General features: G+C 41.8%; 2 protein-coding genes across 6 annotated transcripts in view; both read left to right on the top strand.

Annotated features, from left to right (window-relative positions):
• The first annotated feature begins 308 nt into the window (after positions 1-308).
• APOH (apolipoprotein H) lies at positions 309-7,330 on the top strand. Its single transcript, XM_052688050.1, has 9 exons — positions 309-443; positions 1,698-1,812; positions 1,958-2,134; positions 2,464-2,560; positions 3,930-4,006; positions 4,600-4,788; positions 5,368-5,547; positions 6,023-6,220; positions 6,951-7,330. Exons 1-9 carry the CDS (start codon positions 309-311, stop codon positions 7,019-7,021), a joined length of 1,239 nt encoding a protein of 412 aa, XP_052544010.1. The 3' UTR covers positions 7,022-7,330.
• A 3,748-nt stretch (positions 7,331-11,078) lies between these two features.
• Positions 11,079-15,200, top strand: part of CEP112 (centrosomal protein 112) — a 139,025-nt gene continuing 134,903 nt past the window's right edge. For 2 of the 5 annotated variants that reach the window (XM_052688023.1, XM_052688027.1), the window contains exons 1-4: positions 11,080-11,225; positions 12,588-12,708; positions 12,965-13,155; positions 13,883-14,049. In XM_052688023.1, the coding sequence (XP_052543983.1) occupies positions 12,609-12,708; positions 12,965-13,155; positions 13,883-14,049 (458 nt within the window). In that variant the 5' untranslated portion in view covers positions 11,080-11,225; positions 12,588-12,608. Of the gene's footprint in view, positions 11,226-12,579; positions 12,709-12,964; positions 13,156-13,882; positions 14,050-15,200 lie in introns of those variants that run through there. The other 3 variants (XM_052688026.1, XM_052688024.1, XM_052688025.1) reach the window with 3 other exon arrangements.

Below are 15,200 nucleotides of genomic sequence, written 5' to 3'. Positions count from 1 at the left end.
AATCACAACACGGGCAGTCGTTGTGCAGTTGCATGAAATGTTTGGTATTTTTCTTTCAGTTTCATATGCAATTATTCAAAGTTTTATTGCCAGCTTCAGAAATAGTGAAGTTATTGCCCACAACGGATGTTCAAATGACATGCAAAGATCAGGTCTATTCAGCCCAATTTTACCTACTCGACTTCCTCTCTCTTAAAGTAGGATAGGAAACTTCAGTTGGAGTTCACAGGTGTGTGTGGCACATGTACTCGGGTGCATTCTGCCATCTGCTGAGCACAGTGAGAACTGCTCACACGGTCAGCGTTGAAATGGATCGAATCGCGCCCATCTATTCCTGTGCTGTCTTAAACGCAGAAAAGAATGCAAGCAAAACAGCAAGCAGATCTGAGGAAGGACATAACCCAAAGGCAAGGAAGTTCAGCACAGCACAGCAGTTGGGAAAGGTGAAACATTTGTGGAAAAAGAAAAGGAAGAAGTAGGCTGGGACAAAAGGAGAAATAAGCAGATGTAAAAACAGAAAATCAAGTCTGTATTTTTTGGTTGATTTAGAGGTTGTACTTTGCCCTCTGGCACTGTGTATTTGGTAAACATTTTGAGCAAGCCATCCACGTATTTTTATTTCTGATAAGACCAGCATGTTCCTAATTGTTTAATGTTGTGGCTAAAGTCTACATTTCAAATGCAGAAAATGTATGAAGCAAAAATAAACAAAGTATTTAAGATCACAGCAGGAAGGATCTGACATAACCTAGCTTCTTGTCTGAGCTCCCAATGTCCCTCACTCCCCCTCACAGGCTGTGAGTCAGCAGGCAAGGAGGATACTGAGATTAGAAACAGCAAACTGTGGAACAATGATTACACAGATGTTATTTTGGTTGCATTTGAGATGTTCCTGCAATTAAAATCTGCTAAATTAGGAAAAATGCACTGATCGGAGCATCAGCTGATAGCTATGTAGTTTTGACTTGATGACCCCAAATGGCAGAGTCAAAACAAGTTTCTATGCCACCCAACAATATGATTTGAATCTGAACTCCTTGTCACAAATTAAGCACAATCCAGACCCATTATTTCACTTTTCCTGCCTGCACAGCTGGCACTGTGGGCAATGAGAGAAGTAGTAAAGCAAGAGCTAACTAGTTATCTGCTAATTGAAAGATAATGACTGGCAATGTGAATCAGACAAAACAGGCCCATGGAGCCTGACGTTTCAGGCCAGATCATCATCCAGCATAAACCAGCATTAAGCTGGTGTTGTCACTGGAGGCCTACGACAACACCAGTGTCACTCCAACACGAATCATTTTGATTCTGCGTTTCTGTGATTTTGCTTTTAAAACACTTCTATAACTCTTGTATATGGAAGAGTACAAACTCAAGTGAGAAACAACAGCTTCTCTGTGACAGTTTTATTCTTTGATCCAACCATTCTCAGCCTTCGCAGATGCTGAGGAGATGATATTGTTTCCTCAAAACCATCAGTCCCTGCAGGAGATGCTCTGCAGAACCAACAAGAGAGGAGGCATTTTCAGTAGAGACTTTGAATCCCTGCATTATGTGCAAGTGCAACATGTGATGGTTATATCATCCTTTATTCCAGCACCACAAGGACCCTTTTATCTTCTGTTTACTTGGGTGGGAATAAATACAAAGAGTTAATATGTAACCATCCTTTTATGGATGCCTTTATTTTTAAGGGGGGAACCACTGGCCTGAGAGTCACTAGGGAAGCTGGTGGGCTGGCAGCAATGTACTCCCTGGCACTGCTCCTGTGTGTGGCTGCTCTGACCCACTCTGCTCTTGCAGCGAAAGGTAAGTGCCTTCCACTTCCTAACAGCCAGTGCTACCCTGGAGTGTAACTGAGGGAACCCGGAGAAACAGAACAGATTGTAATACAGAAACTTGAATACCTCAAGCTCTCTGCTTTACTTTTTGTAAATTTTCTTCTATCTTCCAGTCTGTCCCAAGCCACCAGAAGTGATGTTTGCCACAATCAATGTGGTCAAAAATGAGTATAACGTGGGTGACGAAATTGAATACACCTGCAGGCCGGGGTTTGTCCCCAACAACGGCCAGAGGAAGTACGTCTGCCAGCCCACTGGCAGGTGGCCTCTCAACACACTCTTATGCCTACGTAAGTAAGGGCTCATCTCAGTGCTGTTGTACTACAAATGATGTACACTGGTTGACAATATCTGCCTATCAATTGCTGTTCATTTTTATCATTTAATTGCATAATAGCTGTTTTCCTCAGACAATCAACTGCAAAAAAATATTTTCATCACAACAACTTGGAAACTACCACTGCTATGTTTTGATGGAAATGTGAAATAGGTTATGAAATGTAGTACGCAGAAGTGGAAAAACATGGAAAGCACTCAGAGCCTTTTGAAATCAACCAGTTCCCACTGTGCTTCATGCCTCGTGAAATAATACTATCCTTCTTTAAACTTTGATTAACAGCAAAGAGATGTCCCACCCCTGAACGCTTGCAGCATGGCACAATTGATTCTAGAGATTTCCACTACCAGAGTTCTTTAAGTTTTTCATGTGACCCAGGGTAAGTGCTCCCTTTTTCTGTGTTACTTAGCACAGAATCTAAACCACAGCACCATGCTGTACTGTTGTGTTCTACAGCATTGCAAGCCAAGGAACTCAGAAAATACCACACTAAAATCCACCTGCACTTTGGAGACCTAAAAATGGCATATCTGGGGGTCCTTCTCTGTTTAGCTCTGACTACTGTATCTCGGGGCTTTGCTTCTCCAAAGCAATGTCTTGCAGACATGAAAACCAGGAAAATAGCAGAAATTTTATGCAAAGATTCATTCCAGACCACTTCTCCTTGCTTTTAAAATCCTCTTATTACATCATGAGATGAAATCCTACAGCACAGAAAGGATAATCTCCATCTGAGTCATCATGCTGTCAGGATCTGGAGGCTGAAAAATTTGTTTCCATGTCTTTCTAAGCTCAGTAAATGAAAACATGAGGTTAATCCTAATTTAGTCCCTGGAGCAAATGCACTTTTACTGAAGGCTGCCTCCTGGTTTTAGAAATGAGGATGCATTTAAAGAAACATAGTTAAGTTAAATGCAAGGAGATATTTGATGGCAGCATGCAGTCACTCTGTTTAAGCAAGTAATTAATAAACAGTGCTTACCTGGGAAGACCATAGGTGAGCCATAGGCTGGAGTTCACTGAAGAGTGCTAAAACCTCAGTTATCTCGCTCTTCTGCAGAACAGACAAGAAAAGGAATAAATTAATTCACCTATGATATCAAATGTAGCAATGGGACTTGAATTGATTTGATTTCACTAATGATAATTTACTGGGCTGCAGCTATGTGATACTGATGCAATCGATACAAAATGAGCATTTCTTTAAATATCAGTGGTAGTAATAATATATGTACAGAGGAGGAGAGGGAAGCATCTAGAGGGACTATATAATGTAAATTAAATTGGCATTATAATAAAATAATGCATTTCAGTAACTTCAGGGACTGACTGCTGAGTTCTTTACCAATAGATTCATCCTAATTGCCATAACCAGCTAGGAACGTCTCCTAAGAAACTCTAAGATTAACATCATTGCTCAGTGCTCACTACTTGCAAATATCCAAGTATTAATCAGGTATAGGAATCATTGTAATATTAAAATAGAATATAGAGTTGAAAGTGAAATACCTTGTTGTATCAAGCACTCTTTCTAGAAATCTGTAATACTTGGATATTAACATACTTTCGTGTTTGAATCTAAATTTCTTTTTAGGTTAGTAAGTACTTGAATTAGAGAAGGGTTTCAGATCTGGACTGTTACTAAATCTGCATGTGGGAAATGGAAGTCTTCACAAAGAACAAACTGATTTTTCTCCATACAAAAAGGCTCATTAAGCTTTCTGACAACCAGATCTTTCTGTTTACAGTTACAACCTTGTTGGGTCAAGGACAAGCCAATGCATGTCAGATGGCAAGTGGAGTGGAATCCCCCCCAAGTGTCAACGTATGTGCTCAGATACCCCAAAACTACTGCATCCTTATTGCTACTATGGAAGGGTTCCTTTACATCACTCAGATTTATATATACTCCTCTTCAGAAGCCTCCCATTGCAGTGTTCTAAAAAAGATTAGGGACAATCAAGAAGCAGCTTGTAAGTTTTGTTTTATAGGTGTGGGCTCTATTTATAGAGAAATACAGTTTAAAATTCTATGTAAAAGGTGAGGATCAAGGATGCTGTTTAAAACTGAAGGTAAGATGTTTGTCCCTTAAAATTCATCTTCCCTGTATATAAAAATGAGGATAGCATCACAATTTTCAGCTGCTATGCATGTTTTTTTGCTGTGACCTGTCCTGCATAAATGTTTTATGGAAAAAACAAGATACTGCATAACATAGTATAAAAAATACAGCAAAAATCATGAATTTCACATGGAAAAGCTCTTGAGACTTCTAATCTGATCTTTTTTTTGTTTTGGCAGCTATACTTCCATAAGGCACTGTGTGGGGTTACTTTGGCTATAAACAAGTTGCTCCTGTGATAACAGTAACAATTCGGTCGTTAAGCTTTTCTTTCTAAGAATGCTGTGTTTTTCCAGCTGTGACTTGTGAACCTCCCTCACTTCCTGAATTTGGAGTCCTTTCTTACACTCTCTTAAAGCCTGGAAATATTTCTTACTTCATGGACACAATTGTTTTTGAATGTGTACCACCTCTGGCACTTATTGGAAATGAGACAGCAACCTGCCAGGCCAATGGCACCTGGAGCAGCATCCCGGAGTGCAGGGGTGGGTAACTGACTTTCAGCACCTTTGAAACAAAAGCCTAGAATTGTGTGTGCCAACATACAAAAAGAGCAACTATTTCCTAGGGAAAAAAAAAAGAAAAAAAAAAGCATATTATTTATAAACATACAGCACACTCATTCTGAAAGTCAGAATCATGAATGCAAGGGGGTGGCTGACAGCGTCTGCAAGACTGCACACGAGATGGGATTGACAAAACATTTGCTGCAGGTATGAAGGTTGTGCAAACAAGGCTGCGAAACTGCTGCCAGTGTGGAGGAAGCCTGGCTGCCCAAGTGCAGGGACTCTGCTAAATGCTGGCATTCATCTCAGAGGCAGGCAAACCTCATCCTTAGGCTAGAGAATCGCACTGTGAAACGATACCACATTTTGGGTACAACCACAACAGATGTATTTAAATTATTTATTTATCTATAATATTTCCCCTGACTGTGTTCTCCAGTGCAAGATGCCAAAATGAACCAATATAATTTTTTTACATGCATTTTTGAAGTACACACTGCATCTTTTAGAACTGCAGCAGTGACAAAGCTTTGTTTCTCTTTTGTTGTTGTACCGCAGCTGTCACTTGTCCTGCTCCAACTGGAATAGAAAATGGGTTCTTAAATTTTGCTGTTCGTAGAACGTACCACTACAATGAAAGTGTCAGCTTCAGCTGCCAGTCCAGGTATGTGCTGGAGGGACCCAAGCACTCCCGATGCGAGAAGACAGGGAACTGGTCCACAAAGCCATCCTGCAAAGGTACACATATAGAATCTCTTAGAAACCAGCAATTTGATTTCATTTTCCTAAAAAAGCACCACTGACTGTCAGTGCGCTGTTGCACCCTCTTGTCTTTTCACAAGTAAATTGAAGCTGTGATTTCAAGACCCTGATAATCTAAGATGACTCCCAGCATTGTGTTCTATACTGTGATGTATTGGAACCAGCTCCAATAATCAGACACTAAAATGTATTACATATTCATATTTCCTGTCCTCTTCCTATTTAATATAATTAGGAATTTTACTGGGCTGAGTTTTCACCAGAATTTTTTGCTCCTGTACACAGATGTGCAAAGTTTTTTAGCATCGTAATATCAGAAGTATTGCATATGTGTGAGCCACAGCATTTTTCATTCTCTAATGCAAATTTCTCATGGAATCTATTCTAATCATGTTTCAAAACAGAGCTCTAGCCATCCTTATGTGTTGCTGATAACTGGATTGTTTTACAGAGCCATGTAAAATTCCAGTAAAGAAAGCTGTAGTGTTATATGAAGGGGAGAAGAAACGAGTCCAGAATGATCTTAAGGAAGGCATCATGCATGGCGAAACTATATCCTTCTACTGCAAGAATAAAGAGAAATCCTGTGCCTACACTGTGCCTGTTCAGTGTGTGAACGGCAATCTCACTGTCCCTTTCTGCTTCAAAGGTAAGAGCTGAGATAATTTTACCACAGCTGCCTGCCTGTGTGAGGGAGCAGTGTCCCAGTTCATCTTCAAGCTGCATTTGACCAGCTGATTCATCTGTGTTGTGCTAAAGTTCTTGGGCATTTAGGAAGAAATCCTTCTACTCCCGAGAGGTGTTAATTAGAGGCCTAGCCCAGCCAAAGGGCCAGACATGAAGTGTTCTGGGATTTCATGAATCCTTGGGTCAACTTCTAGAGCCCGGACCCTGCCTCAGCCTGGGAGCCTGTCCTGCTCACTGCCGCTCTGCTGAATTGCCCTCACATTGCTCTGACTGCTTCTGACATTGGGTCAAGAGTTAAAAAGCAGCTGACAGCTATCCTGATGCTGGAAGAACTGGTTTACAGGCACTCTGTTGTTTAGAGTAAATGAAGGGGTGAAATAGCAAAGTTTATCAGCAAGAGGAAGTGCTTTGCACCTGTTTTGTCAATATTCCTTGGAAGTTTTTTTCAGTCCTAAGTGATGGAAAGGACACGGACAACCTATGGTCAAAATGACCTTGTGTTTGGACTGCCTTCAGGTGGACATCGTTTAGCTCTTTTTAAAGTAGAAATTAAAATAGTGAATTTCTTCCAGCAGTTTACAGCAAGCAAAAATTCACTGCTTATATCTAGCAGAACCCTTGAGATGCATTGTTTTCAGCCACTGCACATTGTAAGACTTTAACCCAAAGTCTCAACTTCTTGCTTTCAACAGAGCGTGGCTTCTTTTCAAGCCTTGTTAAGACGGACCCATCAAACATGAAACCATGCGAAGATCTGAAATGAGTCATAGAAGTAAAGCAGTACAGAATGTCTCACAGACAGATACATGGATACACAGGACAACTTAAGACCTCTGAGTGTAAATTCCAGGCAAACTTGGGAAGCGCTGAGTACGCAGTCTCTGCTCTTTTCCCTGCTGCTGTTATCCCAGTCTCCTTCACAAGCTGTGACACATTATTTCAGCCATTAACTTCCTCTGCCTCCTTCAGCATCCCTGCTACACTACTTCTCTTTCAATATTTCCAGCTTTCATGTCATTGTAAATGATCTTCTCAATAGCAACCCCTTTAGAATAAAGTAACTTTTGGCCAATAGCGTGTTCTGATTTAATATCACCTAGACATCAATCAAATCCTTTAGCTCTTAACTGATTTATAGAAGGCCTTCCTTATGAGTAATTAGCTGAGTTCTGATTCCATTTCCTCTGTTATGTGATAAGGAGCCAACCTTTAATTATAGAAGGACAGAAGGCCATCAGCCTAGGATTTTCCAGAATTTAGGCAAGGAGAAAGATGGAGTTTTCCAAAATGTGTTTAGTGGCCAAATGTCCAACCGCCACTGAAAAAAACTGCATCCGATAAAGGATTCTTCCATACTTCAAAAATATTGCTAAAATTAATAACACTATTTATGTTTTCATAACTTCAACATCACATGAAACTGCTGTTTAAAACAGCAGTTAATGTTTAATGCTGTTTAAATATTATGCAATGTAGCTGGTTCCTTTTTAAATAAAGAGAACTGTGCACCGTTGAGCAATAATAATGATTTCTGGTCAGCAAGCAGCTTTGAAGTGATCTGTAATTTTCATTTCATTAGGAGGACCACTGCTGTGATTGATTCTAGCAATGTTGTGCTTATATCTGTATTTCTAATCAGAAAATACTTAAAATTTCAACTTACTACTAAATGATGGAGGAATATTTGTTGCATGCTTACAATAACTTACAGTGAAGCAGTGTGATTCTCTCTTCTTTGATAAGACACACAAGTAAGCTACACAGCAAGCAACCTACCTTAGAACTTTTTGAAAGATCCATTTAGCATCAATATCAAAATCAAACTGGACTTGTAAGATGCTAAAGCCACTCTTAAGAAAACGTTGAACATACTCCCACCAGCTTTTTTCTAATCTTTTAAGGCTGCACATAAATATTTTAATAGTATTCCTGAAATCATTTGTACTTATTTTCCTATTTTTAAGGATTGGCTGAGTCAGTTACTATCATTTAGTACTTGCTTCTTATCAGCAGATAAGAGAAGCAGAAGCTGCCTCTTCAGTTGTTAAGAGTAAATTTATCTATTTTGTGGCACAATGTGAGCTGTGTTTGATTGCTAATATGTTTAAATGGAACTTCTAAAGGATGTCTGACTTAAAAGCCAAAATATTAATAACCACCTTAAATACATACGCAGATCACCTGGCAGGATCCTATCTGTTTGGAAATCTAGTCTGAACATTGTGTGGGATCTGAATATTCAGGACACTAGCTGAAATACCAAACACAGTTTAATATTAACTTGTCTTTCAGAGTTAAACACTGTGAAGCTGGAATAAATAAAGTTATCCTTGAAATGATTTGTATTTTGCACAAAAACTGTTGCTCCAGGAACATACAGATTTTTCTAAGCAGTGTTAACAAGCTTTCCCAGTTACAGCAGGATGACAAACATCACGTCAGCTGGCCCTGCTTCCTAGCTGGATAAGCAGTATTTGACTACTTGAAAGAATCACCCTTAGGAGTCAATGCTTGTATGCTGAATTTATTATCTAGTCTCCTAAAGGAAGAAGGATAGGAGTGGGGGTGGGGGGGAAGGAAATCTATGACCTGATATGTCTTTGAAGTAGTGAAGTGTTTGTGAATCACAACTTTTCAGACATGAAAGGTTTGCTTAGAAGGTCTGAAAAATAATGTATTGCAACTAGAAGTGTTCCAAAGGCTGGTATGAGTGAGTGAAACCTGTCATTTTATTTTTTAGATGTTTGAAAGAATGCCGTAAGCTGTGCTCGTGTTACTTGTGGCAACCTGCTGAGACAGTTAGAGAGATAAGAGAACGCGGTACATAAAAGTACCACGTGTTTCACTTAAATGAACATATTTTTACAATTCAAATTGGGAATTAGTTCTGTATTCTGGCTGCAATATTTAAGTGTTCTATAACCATATATCTGGAGTTTCCCTTTGGAGGGTATGCATCGTGTCCAGCTGCAGCTTTGGATGAAGACTAGACCACCATCTTCGCCTGAGCATTTTGTTTTTCCTTCTTTTTGCACCAAAATTAAGCAACTGTCACATAAATCCAGGTAGTCTTCAAACTCTCTGGCTGCTTGCATTGGTAAGCAGACCCAGAAACTGGTTCTATTCCCTCAATAAATTTCTCCTGGAGAACTGGTTCATTTCACTGATTGACTGGTCATCCTGACTCACATTCTTTTTCACCAGCAAATGTAAGAGCAAATTTTGTTTTTCAAAGAGAAGAGTTTTGTGATTAGCATGATAGAGAGGTATTCATCTCTGAAGGCAATCCTTGGATATGTACCAATGAACAGCATACAGAAGAGTTGGCTTAAAAATTCCCTTTTCAAATATCAGATTAAAACAACAACAAAAAAGGCTTGTGGTGGTGAACAGAAATGCAAGCCTCACCATGTAACCCAGCCAATATGCTGCCCTTGAAAAGCCTACCTGGAAAGAGATGTGTTGTTACACCCATCAAACTTCCCAAAGCCTGCTCAGTAACAAAACTCTCCTCTGTGTTGGACTGACTTGAGCAGATCAGTTTCATTATGATTACAAAATTCCCATGACAAATCTGGGCACTGTAAGTGATGATTCAGAGGCGAAAATTTCAGCAGTTCAGTTACTAAAGCAAGTCAGTCTCTAGGTAGTCTTACTGTGTTGGAAAAATCTATCTATCTATATATTTCCAGTTGTTAATCATAATGAAGACATGGCCCAAACAGCAACAGCTAAAAATAATTTCAGCTGGTATCCAACTAGCTGCAATTAAAATAAAGAATGCAACACACCCAAGAATTACCTTCCACTTCTTTCAAGTCTTTGCTTTCAGGGTGCAAGCTGCAGCACAGCGCTGAGGCACCTGGCACATCCCCTTTGCAAGGTTCCTGGGGGACCTCACGGAACTGGCGTCTCCTGCTTCTCCACGGGTGCTGCCTTATCTTCTCCTGGGCCCTCTTGATGTTTTTAATATGTGTGCACAGCAATGTGTATGGACATATTGTTCAGCTTGGAGAAGAATGAGTGAAGGCCTCATTGCAGTCTTCAGCTTCCTTACAAAGAGGAGCACAGGGCAGTGCTGATCTTTGCTTTGATAACAGCGATAGAACATGAGGGAGCGGTGAAGATGTGGCAGGGGAAGGCCAGGCTGCATAACAGAAAAAGGTTCTTCAGCAGGGGGCAAAGGGCATGGAACAGACTGCTCTGGGTGTCTGGACAACAGTCTCAAACAGAGCTGGATTTTTGGGGCGTCCAGTGAGAAACCAGGGATCGGACTTTATGATCTTTATGCATCTCTTCCAACTGATGATACTCCACGATTCTACATCTAAAATATTCGGCCATGTATGATGCATCGTTGTGGGGAAGAGCACAGGACACAGCAATGCCTGCACCACTTGTAGTGACACACCAGCTTCTCAAAGAGCTCCTTCACTGCCATCAGACCCACGTGTGGGCCAGCCCGGGGCTGCATGGCCACAGCCCACGGCTGCACCTCACTGCAGCAGCTTCCTTCACATCCATCACTGCCCGCACGGACTGGAACTCGGCAGCACAGCAGGACCACCTTCAGCTTTACAAACTACACTCCTAAACGCAGCGTGTTTATTTTCTACAGCCCGTGCCACACAAGCAGAAACATCCACATCAAATTCAGGCGCGCTGCCCAACGCTGTCGGAGCTCTTTCCGAGCGGCACCGGCACACTTCGCGCCCTCAGGACGCGCACCGAACCGCCGCCAAGTCCGCTCCGTCCCGCAGGCCGTCCCGCCGCACGGCGCGGCCCGCGGAAACGGAAGCTCCGGGCCGTGCTGTCAGCGGAGGCCGCCGGGAGCGGGGGTGGGGTCGGTTTGAACCGTTGGCCGCTCGGCCGGGCCGGCTCCGCGCGGGTCTTTGCCCGCCGAGGGGGAGCGGGAACCGCCGGCCCGGCCCGGCCCGCGCGAGGCCCCTCAGAGCGCGGACTGTGAGGTACGGGCGGCGCTGCGCGGCGCGGCGGCGGGAGGGCCGGGCGGGGGGTGGGTGCTGCTGGAGGCAGCGAATGGGAAATGCCGCCGAGTTCAGCGCGGTTAGGGAGCGGTAATCCCTACGGATGGCCGCGGGGCAGCGCGCCCACAGCCGGGTGCTGCTTCAGTGCGGCGCTGGTGAACGCGAGGAGGAAACGGAGCGGGGAAATGGGCTCAAACCTGCGGGGCTGTCCGAGCGGGCCTCGGCGGGCGATGTGTGCTTTGGGCGGCGCTCTGCCATGAGCCGGCTGTGCCCGAGGCGGGGCGGGACCGCGGCAGTGCTATGGACCGCAGATAGCAGTTCTATGGACCATGGCAGTGTTATGGACCGCAGATAGCAGTTCTATGGACCATGGCAGTGTTATGGACCACAGATAGTAGTGCTGTTGACCACAGATAGCAGTGCTATTGACCATGACAGTGTTGCTGACCGTGGCAGTGCTGCTAATCATGGCAGCTCTATTAACCACAGCAGTGCTATTGCCCATGGCAGTACTGCTGACCATGGCAGCTCCATTGTCCACTGCAGCTCTATTGACCACAGCAGTGCTGTTGACTGCAGATAGCAGTGCTACTGACCACAGATAGCAGTGCTATTGACCATGGCAATATTGCTGACCATGGCAGTGCTGCTAATCATGGCAGCTCTATTGACTGCAGCAGTACTATCGGCCACGGCAGCTCTATTGACCATGGCAGTGCTATTGACCATGGCAGTGCTGTTGACCATGGCAATTCTGCTGATCATGGCAGCTCTGTTGTCCACTGCAGCTCTACTGATCATGGCAGTGCTATGACCATGGAAGTGCTATTGACCACAGCAGTGTTATTGGCCACGGCTGCTCTATTGACCACGGCAGTGCTGTTGGGATGGAGCTGCCCTCCTCCTGCAGTGCTGTGTCTGTAAATGTCCTGACAGCATTTGAGAGTGATGCTTTGAAGCTTCCTTGGTGCTTTTTGCCTGGTTCTTTAATTTAAAATAATAATAATACATGCTAATTATAGGGGGGAAAGCTGTTATAAACACAGCTATTGCACAAACCTGTGTAGGTGCTGTTTTATACAAATTGCGTGTAATTGAACACCTTTTTGTGTGGTTGGCAAATTTCAAATCTAAGCAAGCATGTTCTCATTGAAAATTTAATTCAACTTCTGTAGTTTGCAAATAATAAAAAAAAAATCCACTTATTTTTGTATGAATTCAATGAAATATTTACCTTTGTTTGTCATATCGTCTCAAAGCATGCCGTGTTTTGGCCTAGGACAACTAGAGACAGATCTAGGGTGGTATTTAACCTTGTCCATTTCAATGTGGGCAATCATACAGGTTGCTGTGTTTTCTGTCAAAATGAATGGAGAAGAGGAAACATGGAAAGAGCTGGATGCCGAATTTGATCGCTGCATTGTGGATGTGAAGCCTCATATACTAAAGCTGCAGCATAGGTCAGGTAAATACGGTAACACTCGTGTGTGGAGAAACACTAATAACAGTATTCTACCTTACTGCTAATTATTAGGTGTATGTGTCTTGCTTTACCAACCAAACTAGGAGCTTGATGTCTGATGTTATAAGGCATTGTTTTGTGGGGGTTTTGTACAGCTTAGTTGCTTTCTAAGTCCCTGCTGCTACTTTTTGTGCCTTGCTGATACATGTTGGATTTTCCCTGATGCTATTAGAGGTTGTACATGTGTCTACCTTTTCAGAACGCCAGAGGTGTGCTCTGTGGGTTAAAAAACTGTGTGAGCCCTCAGGAGCGGGCACAGGAATAGCGGGAAGGAAGAATCGGAACTCATATGCAAAACTTTTGCTCCACATGCTGAAACGAGGAGTGCTAGAAGATCCTTTTACACATGAACCAGAACCAGGAATGCTGAAAACATTACCTTCATACATGGTGAGCGTGACTTTATTGCTTAAATTTATTCTTGAAAATACCTGCAAGTCCTAGATTTGGCATAAAAGCAATTTGAATGAATTGAGTGGTGGTGTGTGTGGTCAGCGCTGACTTTTATGTTATATATCTTGTAGCTGATATTTGAAATACCTTTCAGGGAACAAAATCCTTTATCAGAGACTTGTTTCTTCTGAATACAGATTCTAAGGCTTATAAAAATAGGTGTTAAAGAACAGAAAGATGATACCTGCCTAATTTTTTGAAAGGGTATAATTTTTCTTAAACAGCAGATTGCTCTCTTGCATGGAATTTGATGTGCTTAACTCATATTGTTCAGTAGTCTTCCTTCCTGGCTTTTGCCATGAACTCCAGCTGTTTAAACTCTGAAAGAAAAGATAGTGGTAGGCACATTATCACACGTAGGCAGTGTTAAGCTTGTAGTTTGTTTTCTGAAGACCTGAATATAACATGGCATACATCAGCTTTACTGGTGCATGACCAGTCAAGTTACCTGTGCTGAAGGAAGTAAAGTGCAGGAAAACATTGAAACGTGCAGGCTGTGCTAATTGCCATGTGTGGGGAGGTAATATTTGCACACCTCACTGACTTCATCTGAAAAATAATTTTAATGCAACAGGTATTTGTGTAAGAAACTATATTAACAGCATAAGGAATGTATTTGTATAAGTATGTTCCAGTGTTGATTTTGCAGTTATTTCAATTACAGTTAATTTATTTTGATGAACCAAATTCAACAAGAATTCAAAGTAGTAGCCCAGACTACCTGCCTGACTGGGTGATGGGAGAGTTAGGAGAAAGTGAATCCGTGCATGAGGAATTGTGGACGTTATCTTCTAAAGAAGAGTCATCTTCAGCAACAGCAGTTACATATGAGTAAGACTTTTATGTTTGCTTTATTCAATATTTGATTCATATGTAATGTATGTTAGATCTGGCAAGCTTTGCATGTTTTAATTTGCGTATATGGATCTATTACACTTCCTCATGGACTCATCTGAAATAGTGTTTCTACTTTATGTACAGAAACATCATGAATTTCTTTCAACTTGATCAATTTTCTACTTTTCTGTTGTCTCATTCCTCCGTTATGTCTGCTTCCCATACTCCTGTATGTCTTCTTCCAAGTCTTATAGTTCTGTCTTTTTCCTCTTCCTGTTATGTTTAAATGTTACAAACATTAGAATGTTTTGATTATGCTGTCTACTACAAACACATAGGCTTTGGCAGCTCTATGCCTAGATGCTGCATGTTTGCACTGAGGGTAACAAAGTTTCACTACAGATTGTTTGCAGCTGTAAGTCAGAATTTGGAGTTATCTGTAGCTGCATCTTATTTTTGCAATCTGCTGTGGATTTGCAAGTACCAGCAAGCTTAAGCTGCATGTTCATTTCGTATTATTATTTGGATATAGAGCTCTTCCTCTCCCATCTGATTTACAAAGCAGCTAAAGGGATGAAATATATCAGGTTATTAAGTCTTGGTTTCCTGTTGGCTTTTTGATGTATACACTTACAAAAAGTGTAAGTCATTATCATTAGCTATTAATTTTTTAGGCACGTTGATGTTTGTGCTGTCTTTCAAATTCCTTCTATTGCAATGCCAAGTCTTGAATTTTTAAATGGCTCAGCTGTGATTCATGCAGATTACAGGCACTCTCGCAGGTCATGGCACCTTCATACTGAGTATCTTGAAACTTTTCCTCCTATGTATCCCTTAACGGTGTGCAATTGTAACAATCATCTTAAAAGTTGCTCTTTAAAGTGATTTGTCTCATGATTCCAAGTGCTACCTTAATACTGAGGGGCTTTGTGGTACATCCCTGTGACTCAGGTGGTTTGGTTGAGAAAAAAAGGAGTAAATCACTGCAGTAACCAGCTGTGTTACCATGTTATTACTTCTGGCTTTGTAATAAGAAGAGCCACTGGGAAGAACTGTCTAAATATTAAAGCAATTAGGCCTAGCCTTATGGGAATAAGGAATATGTTGTGCTTTAGACATGCTCTTTGAGACCTTAACTAAATGTG

Source organism: Tympanuchus pallidicinctus, unplaced genomic scaffold (assembly GCF_026119805.1).
Source record: "Tympanuchus pallidicinctus isolate F22 unplaced genomic scaffold, pur_lepc_1.0 scaffold23, whole genome shotgun sequence".
Taxonomy (NCBI): domain Eukaryota; kingdom Metazoa; phylum Chordata; class Aves; order Galliformes; family Phasianidae; genus Tympanuchus; species Tympanuchus pallidicinctus.
This window is presented reverse-complemented; position numbering and strand designations above follow the sequence as displayed.

Coding starts and splice junctions, on each gene's coding strand:
- APOH (XM_052688050.1), top strand. CDS start 309: ATGGATCGAATCGCGCCCATCTATTCCTGTGCTGTCTTAAACGCAGAA. Junction 444..1,697: donor CAGCACAGCAGTTGGGAAAG/GTGAAACATTTG, acceptor TTTATTTTTAAG/GGGGGAACCACTGGCCTGAG. Junction 4,007..4,599: donor AATCCCCCCCAAGTGTCAAC/GTATGTGCTCAG, acceptor GTGTTTTTCCAG/CTGTGACTTGTGAACCTCCC.